Source organism: Ahaetulla prasina, chromosome 11 (genome assembly GCF_028640845.1).
Source record: "Ahaetulla prasina isolate Xishuangbanna chromosome 11, ASM2864084v1, whole genome shotgun sequence".
Lineage (NCBI taxonomy): Eukaryota > Metazoa > Chordata > Lepidosauria > Squamata > Colubridae > Ahaetulla > Ahaetulla prasina.
The window spans coordinates 22,459,067-22,471,634 of record NC_080549.1 but is presented as its reverse complement, the minus strand read 5'-3'; the positions used below and the strand labels follow the sequence as shown (position 1 = coordinate 22,471,634).

General features: G+C 42.1%; 1 protein-coding gene across 1 annotated transcript in view; it reads right to left on the bottom strand.

Moving 5' to 3' along the window:
* ALG13 (ALG13 UDP-N-acetylglucosaminyltransferase subunit) overlaps positions 1-12,568 on the bottom strand; it is a 68,681-nt gene that overhangs the window by 37,688 nt on the left and 18,425 nt on the right. The window contains exons 4-9 of the mRNA XM_058154638.1: positions 10,098-10,201; positions 7,448-7,962; positions 5,204-5,287; positions 4,026-4,076; positions 2,489-2,535; positions 1,050-1,122 (exon numbers count right to left, since the gene is read on the bottom strand). Of these exons, the coding sequence (XP_058010621.1) occupies positions 1,050-1,122; positions 2,489-2,535; positions 4,026-4,076; positions 5,204-5,287; positions 7,448-7,962; positions 10,098-10,201 (874 nt within the window). The remainder of the gene's footprint in view (positions 1-1,049; positions 1,123-2,488; positions 2,536-4,025; positions 4,077-5,203; positions 5,288-7,447; positions 7,963-10,097; positions 10,202-12,568) is intronic.

The following is a 12,568-nucleotide window of genomic DNA, read 5'->3' as shown; positions in this document are numbered from 1 at the left end:
TTTAATTAAATGAGACCCAATGCTTTTAAAATCAGATCTTTTTATAGAAACTCTGCAAATTTCTTTAGAAAAAATTATGTAGCCATATAAGCTATGCCATAACAAATATGTCATAGAACATGGTTTGTGGAAAAATTAAGAGTTTTTTCTGGCGGTTCTAGGTCAGAAAACTTTAAAAAAACACTGGCTGCAATATTTTTCTAGCTACTATTATATTAGTAATAGTTAACTAATTCATTTTATCAAGTTCTTATGGATTGTTATATGGGTAAAATAAAAAGAAACTACGGTAAAAGTGTTGGGACTAAAATTCAAAAAAACTCATTTCAAATGCTGCTTTTCCAATCTCTGTTCTCATCAATCTTTCCATGATACATAAACTATGACCACTATTTTCCCCAAAAAATATACCTGCAAGGGCACAATGCACAATAGGGCTATGATGGTGAAACTATTGCACGTGTGCCCAAAGTGGCACGTGAAGCCATCTCACCCAGCACGCGCAGCTTTGCCTATTTGTGTTCCAGGTTTCTGGTGCGCATGTGTGCACAACAATCAGCTGTCAACAGTGCCGAAAACCGGTGTGTGCATGTTTGCTGGCCAGCTGATCATCAGGCGCACATGCACGCTAGAACCCAGGAGTTTGGCTTTTCCGGAGCATGATCCTTTCACACACGTGGCACTGCCAAAAACCAGCCTATGCATGCGTACCGTCCAGCTGATAATTGGGCACGCATGTGTGCTAGAACCTGGAAATTCAGCTTTTCTGGAGCACAGCCCTCACAAGCCCGCACGTTTGCCATCACTGCACTAGGGGCTAACAAGGAGGATGTGTGGGGGTTTTTTCTGGATTGTTTTTTCGCAAAAAAGTTCCTGAAATGTCTCACTTCAAGTATGTTTCAGGAGTTGGAAATTAACAAAAAGTTTTATATTTTCCCAATGGCTGAAGTGATTTTGTACTCGAGGAAGCTAGAAAGAAGAGATTTGGACATCACCTAATGCATAGAATGGTATCTCCAGTTTTTCTCTCATAGGTAAAGTTCGCTTACCTTATCCTCAAAGCCATTGTCAGTAGCATAAGAAGCAGGTTTTCCAGGGTGCCGATAAAGAATGAAGTCTCGACTAGATAATTGCAAAGGTAACAGACAGAAAAAAATAAGTCACCTCAAAGGTGTTTTTTCAAGAGGCAACTGAAATTTGTTTTTCTCTGAAGACATTTTGTTTCTCATCCAAGAACCTTCTTTAGTTCAGAGCAACAATAATTTCAAATACATTGGTAGTCCAGCCAACTGACCAAGCAAAATGATTGGTACATGGTGGATCATGAAAGAAGATCCTCTCCCCCACATACTACTGTAGTTATTTCAGTGAGTTAGGTTTGTGCAACCTCCAGACATTTTGAAAAAAAGAAAACAAAACTGCACACAAGACAGTCACTGGATTTCCACTCTCCACTTGTCCACTGACCCATCTGGCAGAGCTTCCCAACAGAGCTGCTTCTGGTAGCTTTTCTGCTAAAAACTGAACACTCCTTGCAAGTTACAAGTAGCATTGTGCTTTTTTTAAATCCATCAGAAGTCAAAGCAGGTGGAACTCATTTTTAGCAGCAAAGCCATCATGGAAGGATAAAAGTATATAGAAAATAGAACAAGGAATGGCAGGGATCTTGGAGGTCTTCTAGCCCAAGCCCCTGCTCAAGGCCGACACTTTATACCATCCCAGTTCTTCCATAGAATCATAAACAAAAGCTAGCTGATCTTATTCACCTTAGATTCATAGAATCATAGAGCTGGAATGGACTTTGGAGGTCTTCTAGACCAACCCCTGCTCAAACAGGAGGCCCTATACCATTCCCAACAAATGACTGTGAAATCTCTTCTTGCAAACCTCCAGTGATGGAGCATCACAACTTCCAGAGGGAAGCTGTTCCACTGATTAACTGTTCTCATATATGAAGCTGTTTTACGACACTTTCTATCAGTATTTTTTCCTTTGGTCTTCAATTCCTGCTGTGATAAAATGTCTCAGCAGTTTTAATTTGATAGCTAAATGCCTACAAAAGCCTTTGAAGCTGCTTCTGTTAGTTAGCTTTTAATTTATAATTTTAGGTAACGGGTTTTATGGTATTTTTATGGCATTTGACTGTCCCTGTCTTGAAAAAGCTTATTTAAAAGGCAGCATGTAAATCACAAATGGATCCAGGAAAATGGAGTTATGCTGCTTTTAAGACAGACCCAATAAATTCTTGCTAAAGCCAACAGTTTAGTAATTGCCAAATAGATTTATGTCCTATTCCAACATGGATTCAGATCATTTTTATAACTGCTAACAGCTGTAAGTGGTGGAAACTCTTTAATGTCTATGAAGGAACAATGATGGATACTTTTTTTGGTTACTTCTGCTTCTATTAATTTGCAGGATGTATATTTTATTTAAATAATATGAAGAGATCATGTTCTGAAATTTGAAAATGTAATATAGTACTTACTTATAGATCAGCGAGAAGGCACTAATCTCAAGTTGTCCAGCACTTTCCTGTTTAACAGAAGGGAAATGAAGTGACCACTTTGCAATATAGCAATTTTGGGGTGACTCCAACATAAGCCCTCATCTACTGCTCAATCTAGTTAATGACACAAGCATTAATGTTCATATCAGATGGCCATAACGTGTGCCGCAGAACGGTCTCCTTGAAAATTCAAACACAGCAGTGAGTCCCAAATCAAGCAGCTACATGATTGAATCCAATTAGACCAGGGGGTTTCCAACCTAGCAACTTTAAGACTTATGGACTTCAATTCCTAGAATTTCCCAGCCAGCCATGCTAGCTGAGGAATTCTGGGAGTTGAAGTCCATAAGTCTTAAAGTTCCCAAGCTTGGACACCCCTGAATTAGACTATCCAACATTGGTTATATTGAAGATAGTCCTCAACTTCTTATGACCATTTGTTTAGTGACCATTCAAAGTTATACCAGTGCTGAAAAAAGTGGCCTACAATCAATCTTTACACAACTGTCACAGTGTACCTACAGTCAGCTGATCAAAATTACAGTATTTTCAATCACATACCCCAAAACTCCCCTGAGCAAATAGGGCAAGATATCAACATTTTCATAAAGTAAATTGAAATGTACTATTTTCTTAAGGACCAAAGGTCACACAGAAATGCAAAAGAAATGGGTGCATTATAGCATCAATATATTAATTTGTTTAATGAGCATAATTTTATAACTCAAGAGAAATACAGTAGTAAAGTTGATGTCAGCTTCCATATTTTTACAAAAGATAACTTTAATATGTTTGGTGGAAAAAGAGATACCTATATTTCACTTTTGAAGTTACGATTACTATTTTCCAAGACTAAAATCTGCAAATAATTTTCTCCAACTAAGACCCCTATATGTATCAGACAATACGTATGTATGTCCCTGTATCATAACTAATAAAGCAAATATAACCCATCTGGATTGGGAAAAATTGATCTGTAGCATAGTCTGGTCAATAAACAAAACCAATTTGAATTTAAATGCTAGTTAAGGAAAATCCCACATACAGATAGTTCTCAACTTATGACCACAATTGAGCTCCAAATTTGTTGCTAAGCAAGACAGTTTTTAAGAGAGTTTTGCCCCATTTTGCAACCTTTATCACAGCTGTTAAGCAAATCGTTGAAGTTGATAGCAAATCATGGGATTCTTAAGCAAATTTGGTGCCACCATTTATTTTGCTTGTTGGAAGGCAGCTGAAAAGTTACAAATGGTGATCACATGATCCTGGGACCATGCAACCATCATAAATATATGCCAGTTAGCAAGCATCTGAATGCTGCAGCGGTCATTAAGTGTGAAAAACCAGTCATAAGTCACTCTTTTCAGAGCCATTTTAACTTTGAATGGCCACTAAACAAACGATTGTAAGTCAAGGACTATTTATACTGTTTTTTATTTTACACTGCTTTAAACTTTCAGGGACTTCTATTCAACTGTTCTAATGAACTAGAGCATATTTGCCAAATCTTTCTTACCTTGGGATTTCCAAGTCGTTGCAAGTATTTTTCAAATGAGCCTTCCACATACTTAATTTGAAAGTGAGAGAAAGGGAATGCAATTAGTGATTTTGCTTTTACCCAACATCCTAAATTCTGAGTAAAACCTTCAACTTAGATCACCAATCTATGAAAGCCACAACTTTGCACTCATGTTAGAAGCTCTGAAGAACTTCCAGGTTGAAAGGATTAACTGGCCACATCTCTGCTGCCTTGGGGGACACTCAGTTGGGAGTTTCCTTTCATGTCCCCAGCAGAAGCTGGAGTAAAAGACGAGAGCTCAACCCCACCCCATGGCAGCTGTCGGGTCTCAAACTTGGGCTTCCTGCTGCCCAGCATCCCAACCAGTCGAGCCACTGCACTCCAAAGCCATCACTGACTCACACTTATACATGGTTACAGCACACAATTAACTGACTAAAACTGTGCCTTGTGAATCTATGTATGATTTCATGTTGCAACATCACAGTAAATACATTATCAGATGTTGCAACATGAAAGAAAGTACTAAATAAAGTGCAAGAAGAACTGAGCTGAAAATATCAGGAGCCTATAACACTTTTTCCAGGTAACGTACGCAAGTTACAATTCCCTCCATTAAATAGACAGTGGCTAATTATTTTATGCAGCTGATAAAGGGAGCTGCAGCTCACAAAAACCTGTGCCTTTTAATAATATTTGGAAAGATGCTACAGACTTCTGATTTTTGCCACTAAAGACTGACAACTCACTAAATCAAAGTGTCTTGATTTGAAGATCTGACACAATAAAGTATGTATGTGCCTATACAGATATCTGCAAATGTATTTAAAATATCAATCATACTGAAATGCAAACCTACTCCCCTTCAGCACTGATACTATCTTAGTTTGGTAGTGAAAAGTCTACAAGAAAGCCACTAAGCTCAGAAAATAGCAGGGATCCTACATACTGAAATGATTTGGCATAATAATTTTTTTATTAAACTTCAATGCTGCCTGACACTAAACTCTGAGCAGCTAAGAAAATTACTATAAAATTACTATGTAACAAAAATTAAGATTTAATTCCCCAGTTAAATCAATTTCAAAATCAAACATGTATAAATTAAGTATATATGGTTGCAGAGGTTTATATATGCATACTTTAAAACATACTTCAAAAACAAATATACTCACAGACTCAAAATTTATCTGGTTTTTCCTCATGAAGGAAACACAAGCATTTCTGACTGCCATGTGATGAATCTGACAAGCATAAACCTAAAAACGTTGATATATCAATTAAAATTTAGGGCAGTATGAACCAACTAGCTTCATGAAGCAGAATAGAGCTATGTGTATTATTACATTTCTGTTCTGAGGCATCAGAGTTATTAACGCTTGCTAAAATATTCAAAGTTTAAAACAATGTTAAGGAAATCCTTCAAATTAAGTAACTTTGGAATATGATTAATGTGCTTCCTTGTCTTAAGAGCCTGCAAATAGAAGCAAAAATAAAGAAGCAAGAAGCAGATCCTTTAATTTGATACTAAATTCAAGGATCAGAAAACATACAAACTTACCAAGTTTAGCCTTAATCTTTCTTTGGTGAGATCCTGAAACAGTTTGTTGTTCAATAAATGGTCTCTGGGTCATTTCTAGCCAAAATAGTTATTTCAAATTAGCTAGATAAGGGGGCAAGCATTATGCAGACTCCATAGTGATCCATAAATGGCTTACATTAGAGCAATGTTTCCCAGCCTTAGCCATATTAAGAGGTGTGGTCTTCAACTCCCAGAATACCCCAGCCAGTTGAAATCCACACCTCTTAAAATGGCTAAGGTTGCAAAACACTGCATTAGAGCATTCATAATTATTCCCAGAGACCCACTGCATCTCAAAGTCTTCCATCTCATGGAAGTCAGATGGAAAAGAGGCTACAAGCCCTTAGCTATTCAAACAGGTTGCTCCAGTTTTTAAAGTGTTGAATGTTTGTTTATGAATGTTACATTGCCTTGCAGTCCAGGCAAAACCCCAACAAGCACACCATACTTATCCATAGCTCAGATCCGAAATATAAACAATAACCCATAATAAAGCAATTACAAACTCTGCCAGCCTTTGCATGAGGACCTGATTAACTTATCATTTGCTCAACTGCAACAAAATAACACAAATGTGAAATGTACTACGTTTGGCACTAGTCTTTCCTAACTTGAGAATTTTAGGGTCAAAATGGGTGCCAGGTCAGAAAAAATGCAGCACACCAGCTTCACCATTTCTTGATGCTCTTTTTGTGTTTGTGTGTTAATTCATTTCCCAGAATTCCCCAGCTGGTATGGCCACTTGCTGAGACTCTCAAGAGCTGAGTTTAGGATACCTGGAGGTGTGTCCACTTAGAAAGGCTGAATTACTATCAAATGTTTTATCTTTATTTGGGGCACAATAATAGTCAGGATGAGAGACTTTCCGTCCTGCTACTCTGCATTTAAATACTACCCAAATATTCGAGGTTCTATTTTCTAAAAAGAAACATGAAAAACACCCTCAAGCCAAGTTCTCTACTCCTGGTGAATAACCTAGACCTTTTCAGGGCAATCATATAAAAGAGATTTTTCACTGCAGGTTGTGTTCTAGATTTCCAGAAAAGTTTACAACAGCTATGCTATCTCCTGCTGACTCCCATCCAAGTACTAACCAGGCTTAACTACAGAGCCTGAACAAAACTGGTCTGTGTTGAGCTACAGAGCAACTAAGTTTATCTTGAATTTCATGAACTACATTTATACAAACAACTTGGAACACAGCAATGGAGTTCACACTGCTAAACCCCATTTTAACCATGGCAGATGGGTAATCTACTATGTATCAGTAAACGAGGACTACAAATGAAGGCAACTGGCTTCCCAAAAGACAGGAAGTCAAACCCAACCCAAGTTTGAAGTTTAACCCATTGTAGGAACCAAACTTAATTAAAAGTTGCTTATAAAGTTAGGCACGTTTTAATAAAGTAACAGGACCATTTCACCTGGTTGTGTTAAATGCATACTTTACCACTGTATACCTCTATCTAGGTCAACCAATTCATTGACTATAATTTGTCCCGGGATAATTTTTTAAGGAGGGAAAGTGCATTCTACAACTTTTACAAAGCAGAAACAAAACTCGAGACTTTCACTTAAAGCCAAAGAGGTCGGCGGTGAAAAGAGGTCTGACTAATTAGGCTTCATCTTTTGCTTGGCCGCTGCCCCGCTTGGATAGAGACCCTCCCCAAAACGAGGAGGAAGAGAAGGGGGGGGGCTCGGTCTCTGCTCGCGGGTGTTTCGCGTACCCACGGTTTAATGAGTCGCGCTTTTCACCCCCTCCCCAAAAGCCGGAGCGCACCCCGCTCGGGGCCAAGAGCCGGGGGGCGTCATCCCCAAGGGCCAGCCCAGGCTTTACCTGCTCGGAAATGGCCCGAAAGAGGCAAGTGGCGTCTTTGGCTGTGAGCTTGCGGTAGAGCCCCTGGCTGCCCAGGTACTCATCCATGGTCACCTCGCTGAGGGACTTCTGGCCAAAGTATTTCTTCCAGCCCTTCTGCATGGCTAAGGCAGGGAAGAAGCAGGCAGGCGAGGCTGCGGGGAGCACAACCCCAGGAAAAGGCGCTGGGCAGCCAAGAGGGCAAAGGGAGCGGGGAAGCAGCGCGCAATGGTCGAGACGAACGCTGCCGGGGAGGAAGGTGTGGCCCGGCCAGGCCCTTTCAAGGCGAGCGCTGGGTGGGAGGAGGCTGCCGTAAAGGGTCTCAGCTGTAGGCAATCTGGCCCAGGCCAAGCGCGCGGCCGCCCGGCTCACGTGGGAAACCGGCACGTGGCGGCAGCCCGCGCTTTGCTTTTCTACGAGGCGCTTCGGGATAGCTGAGGTCCAATCTGGTGGGGGTGGGGTTTTGGATGGCGAAGGAAGCTCCGCGTAGCCCTGACCTGTAGGGAGGAGGGGGTGTTGTTTGGGGGCACTCTATGGACCAGTCTGCTTGACTGGTCAAGACTGGAGCGCTTGGCAGGGAGGGTATAAGGTCTCCTAGGTTGAGCAGGGGGTTGGACTAGAAGACCTCTAAGGTCCGTTCCAGTTCTAGGATTCTGTGTTCTATGATTAGTGAATTAGCTTAAGTCTATTGTGTGGTGTCAGTTGGGTTAATGGAGGCTCCAGGTGTTGCACATAAACACAACCACTCTGATCTGGTGGCTGTGTTACTAAATGCATTTACCTGTAATTAACTGGGAATTGCTTAGTCAGTTACCAGATCTCTCCATGGATTGGAGATTACATGCAAAACAGGGTCGTGTAAAATAACCCATGGGCTTGTTTTAAACAGTGTATACTAAGTTAAAGTAAAAGTGGTTGTAATCTTTTCATAGACAATAATGGTTCAGCCAGTTCAGCTTGCTGTTATTTATCATCTTCAGACAGCTATTTGACAACACACTGGGTAAACCCATCTGTTTGGCGTGGTAACATTCCATGTAAGCTCCAAAGTTGATTTCCCTACTTGGTGTCCCACAGCAACTTGGACCTGGGTTCCCATAATTGGCCAGTGACTCATGCTTGATCTTAGCCCAAAGGATGAGAAACAGCCTATTTCTTAAGAGTTAAAAATCAAAGAGTCTATGGAGATTTTCAGTCATCCAGATCGTGGTTGTCTGAAAGGTACTTTTTCAAGAGGCAACTGGACTTTCTTGCTTTTCTTTGAAGACATTTTGCTTCTCATCCAAGAAGCTTCTTCAGCTCTGACTGGATGGCGTGGAATCTGACTCGATGGCGTGGAATTGAAGGATTTATATTCCTTGCTGGTCTTCCATGCTGAGGTTATCATGAATTTTTTTCCTTGAATAAAATGCAACAGCATGCAGTCTAAGGTTTGAACTTAGGGCAAGTTGAGTTAAGAGATTGACCCTAACCATAATTACCTGTGAGAGTCCCAGAAGTTTAAGGAAAAAGAAATGGCTGAATAAAACTGGAGGAAAAGACACAAAATAAGGAATTGGGGAATCAAGTGATTCTACTCCTGGTTGTTCCACCATGGGGCCCTGATGATCTTTAAGTGCAGGCAATCTCCATCTCTGAGAGGGAACAAACATGATTGTTCACCTTGGGCCGATTTAGCTCAGGCTGGTAAAGCCTGTTATTAAGAACACAGAGCCTGCAATTACTGCAGGTTCAAGCCCGGCCCAAGGTTGACTCAGCCTTCCATCCTTTATAAGGTAGGTAAAATGAGGACCTAGATTGTTGGGGGGGCAATAAGTTGACTTTGTAAAAAATATACAAATAGAATGAGACTATTGCCTTATACACTGTAAGCCGCCCTGAGTCTTCGGAGAAGGGCGGGGTATAAATGTAAACAAAACAAAAAAAAATTCAAATCTGACCAATTGTCCAACTAACTGACCAAGCAAAATGACTTGCTCAGAGATTCTTATGTATTTAGATCCAACCAGAGAGTGGGGCTAATGGTCTCCAAGAAAAAAAAACCCATCCAAATCAAATTGTGAAAATGTGAACAGACTTACAAACAGAATTACAAACATTTAACAAGATAAGGCTTTATGGATTGTACAGAATTTATATACTTTTATGTATAATGTCAGGATTTAGACATTTAAATAGCATGGGAAACTCTTGGCTATTCACATTAAATTGATACATTTATAAAGGAAACATTAAATTGATCATTATGGTTTATTGAACAAGCCATGATTGCCTAATTCAAAAATCATATGTTTGATTCATATACTGTGGGAAAGCATCCTGCTTAATCATGGTTTATTGAATGAGACTGAATTTACATAACATAAATACCATAACACAGATTGGTTTTTGCACTTCGTCCACTGTCAATCAAGACAAGGGCCTCTTTACCTTATATAATAGGCAAGGCATATTCTCATCTCCATTTGAGGTTTACAAGCTGCTGTATAAAAACATCAGCTGGTTTCTCACAAAAACTGACCCTGTTGAATTCTTAATTTCATTGGAAGTGACAAATACTATTATAAACTTGGTTAGATCTTATGGCAGTTTCAGTTATGGCAGCTCTCTTGTTATAACCCACATAATTAACTGCCAACCACACTGTCCAAGAATGCAGCAAATTTTTCTGGTTGTCCAGGAAGAAATGGCTTCAGAGTAGACAAGTCCATTGATTTGAGCATCTCCACAAGAGTCCTATGAAAAAGGAAAAATCATAACCTATCAAAATTACCATGAAATACTTGAAAAAGTCACATGCTGGTCTAATGTGACAACCTAGGTAACATAACACACTGAGGCTGGGCTGAAGCACAAATTATCCAGCCTCATTTTAGCCTAGCATGGAATAAAAACCCAGTTCCAAAGATCAGTGGTCCATCTTTTTTTCTTTCCCTTTCGGACATACTATAGCATTTTAAATCAATTCTAACTCTTTCTCATTTCTCCTAAGTATACTGCTTCTCCAAACCCCATTCACTTCACCATGATGGCAGCATTCCTACCAATTCTCCTTCTGCGCCTTAATAGCATCATCATCATCATCATCATCATCATCATCATAATAATAATATTTTAATTTTTATACTGCCCTTCTCCCGAAGGACTCAGGGCAGTGAACAGGCAGATAAAAAACAGTACAATACACTACAATAAAATCACCATTTAGAAAACTTATTCAATATGGCCTATAAATTAAAATATAAAATACATAATATAATATAAAACCCCATTTAAGATCCAATTAAAAAACCCATTTTAAAAAACCCGTCCTGCTCGGAAGAATAAATACGTCTTCAACTCGCGGCGAAAGGTCTGGAGGTCAGGAAGTTGTCGAAGTCCTGGGGGAAGCTCATTCTAGAGGGTAGGTGCCCCCACCGAGAAGACTCTCCCCCTGGGGGTCGCCAGCCGACACTGTTTGGCTGACGGCACCCTGAGGAGACCCTCTCTATGGGAGCGTACCGGTCGGTGGGAGGCATGTGGTAACAGAAGGCGGTCCTGAAGATATCCCAGGCCTAAGCCATGGAGCGCTTTAAAGGTGGTAACCAGCACCTTGAAGTGCACCCGGAAGACCACAGGCAGCCAGTGCAGCCTGCGCAGAATAGGTGTTATATGAGAGCCACGAGTGGCTCCCTCTATCACCCGCGCAGCTGCGTTCTGGACCAACTGGAGCCTCCGGGTGTTCCTCAAGGGGAGCCCCATGTAGACAGCATTGCAGTAGTCCAGGTGAGAAGTGACGAGGGCATGAGTGACCATGCATAAGGCATCCCAGTCTAGAAAGGGGCGCAACTGGCGAACCAGGCGAACCTGGTAAAAAGCTCTCCTGGAGACGGTCGCCAAATGATCTTCAAAAGACAACCGTCCATCCAGGAGAACGCCCAGATTGCGCACCCTCTCCATTGGGGCCAATGATTTGCCCCCAACAGTCAGCAGCGGTTGCAGCTGACTGTACCGGGATGCTGGCATCCACAGCCACTCAGTCTTGGAGGGGTTGAGCTTGAGCCTGTTTCTCCCCATCCAGACCCGCACGGCCTCCAAACACCGAGACAACACTTTGACAGCTTCATTGGGGTGGTCAGGGGTGGAAATGTACAGCTGGGTGTCATCCGCGTACAGTTGATAACTCACCCCAAAACCACTGATGACCTCACCCATCTTCATGTAGATGTTGAACAGGAGAGGCGAGAGAACCAACCCCTGTGGCACCCCACACAGGAGGTGCCTTGCGGTCGATCTCTGCCCCCCTGCCAACACCGTCTGCGATCGGTCGGAGAGATAGGACGAGAACCACTGAAACACGGTGCCTCCCACTCCTAAACTCCCCAACCGTCGCAGCAGGATACCATGGTCGATGGTATCGAAAGCCGCTGAGAGATCTAGGAGGACCAGGGCAGTGGAATAACCCCTGTCCCAGGCCCTCCAGAGGTCATCCACCAATGCGACCAAAGCTGTCTCCGTGCTGTACCCAGGTCGGAAACCGGACTGGAATGGGTCTAGATAGACAGATTCATCCAGGTACTGGGGTAACTGATGTGCCACCACACTCTCAACAACCTTCGCCACAAACCGAAGGTTGGAGACTGGACGGTAGTTACCCAAAACAGCTGGGTCCAGGGAGGGCTTCTTGAGGAGGGGCCTCACCACTGCCTCTTTCAAGGCGGTGGGAACAACACCCTCCCTCAAGGAAGTGTTGATAATTCCCTGGAGCCAGCCTCGTGTAACCTCCCGGGTGGCCAGCACCAACCAGGAGGGACACGGGTCCAATAAACATGTGGTGGCATTCAGCCGCCCCAGCAACCTGTCCATGTCCTCAGGAGCCACAGGATCAAACTCCTCCCAGATGGTCTCAACAAGACTAGCCTCCGTCACCTCGCCTGAAACTACCCAATTTTGGTCCAAACCGTCCCGGAGCTGAGCGATTTTGTCGTACAGATACCTGCTGAAATCCTCAGCACAACCCTGTAAGGGATCATCGCGCCCCTCCTGGTGAAGGAGAGAGCGAGTCACCCTAAACAGGGAGGCCGGGCGGTTCTCTGTCGATGCAATGAGGGTAGAAACATAGGC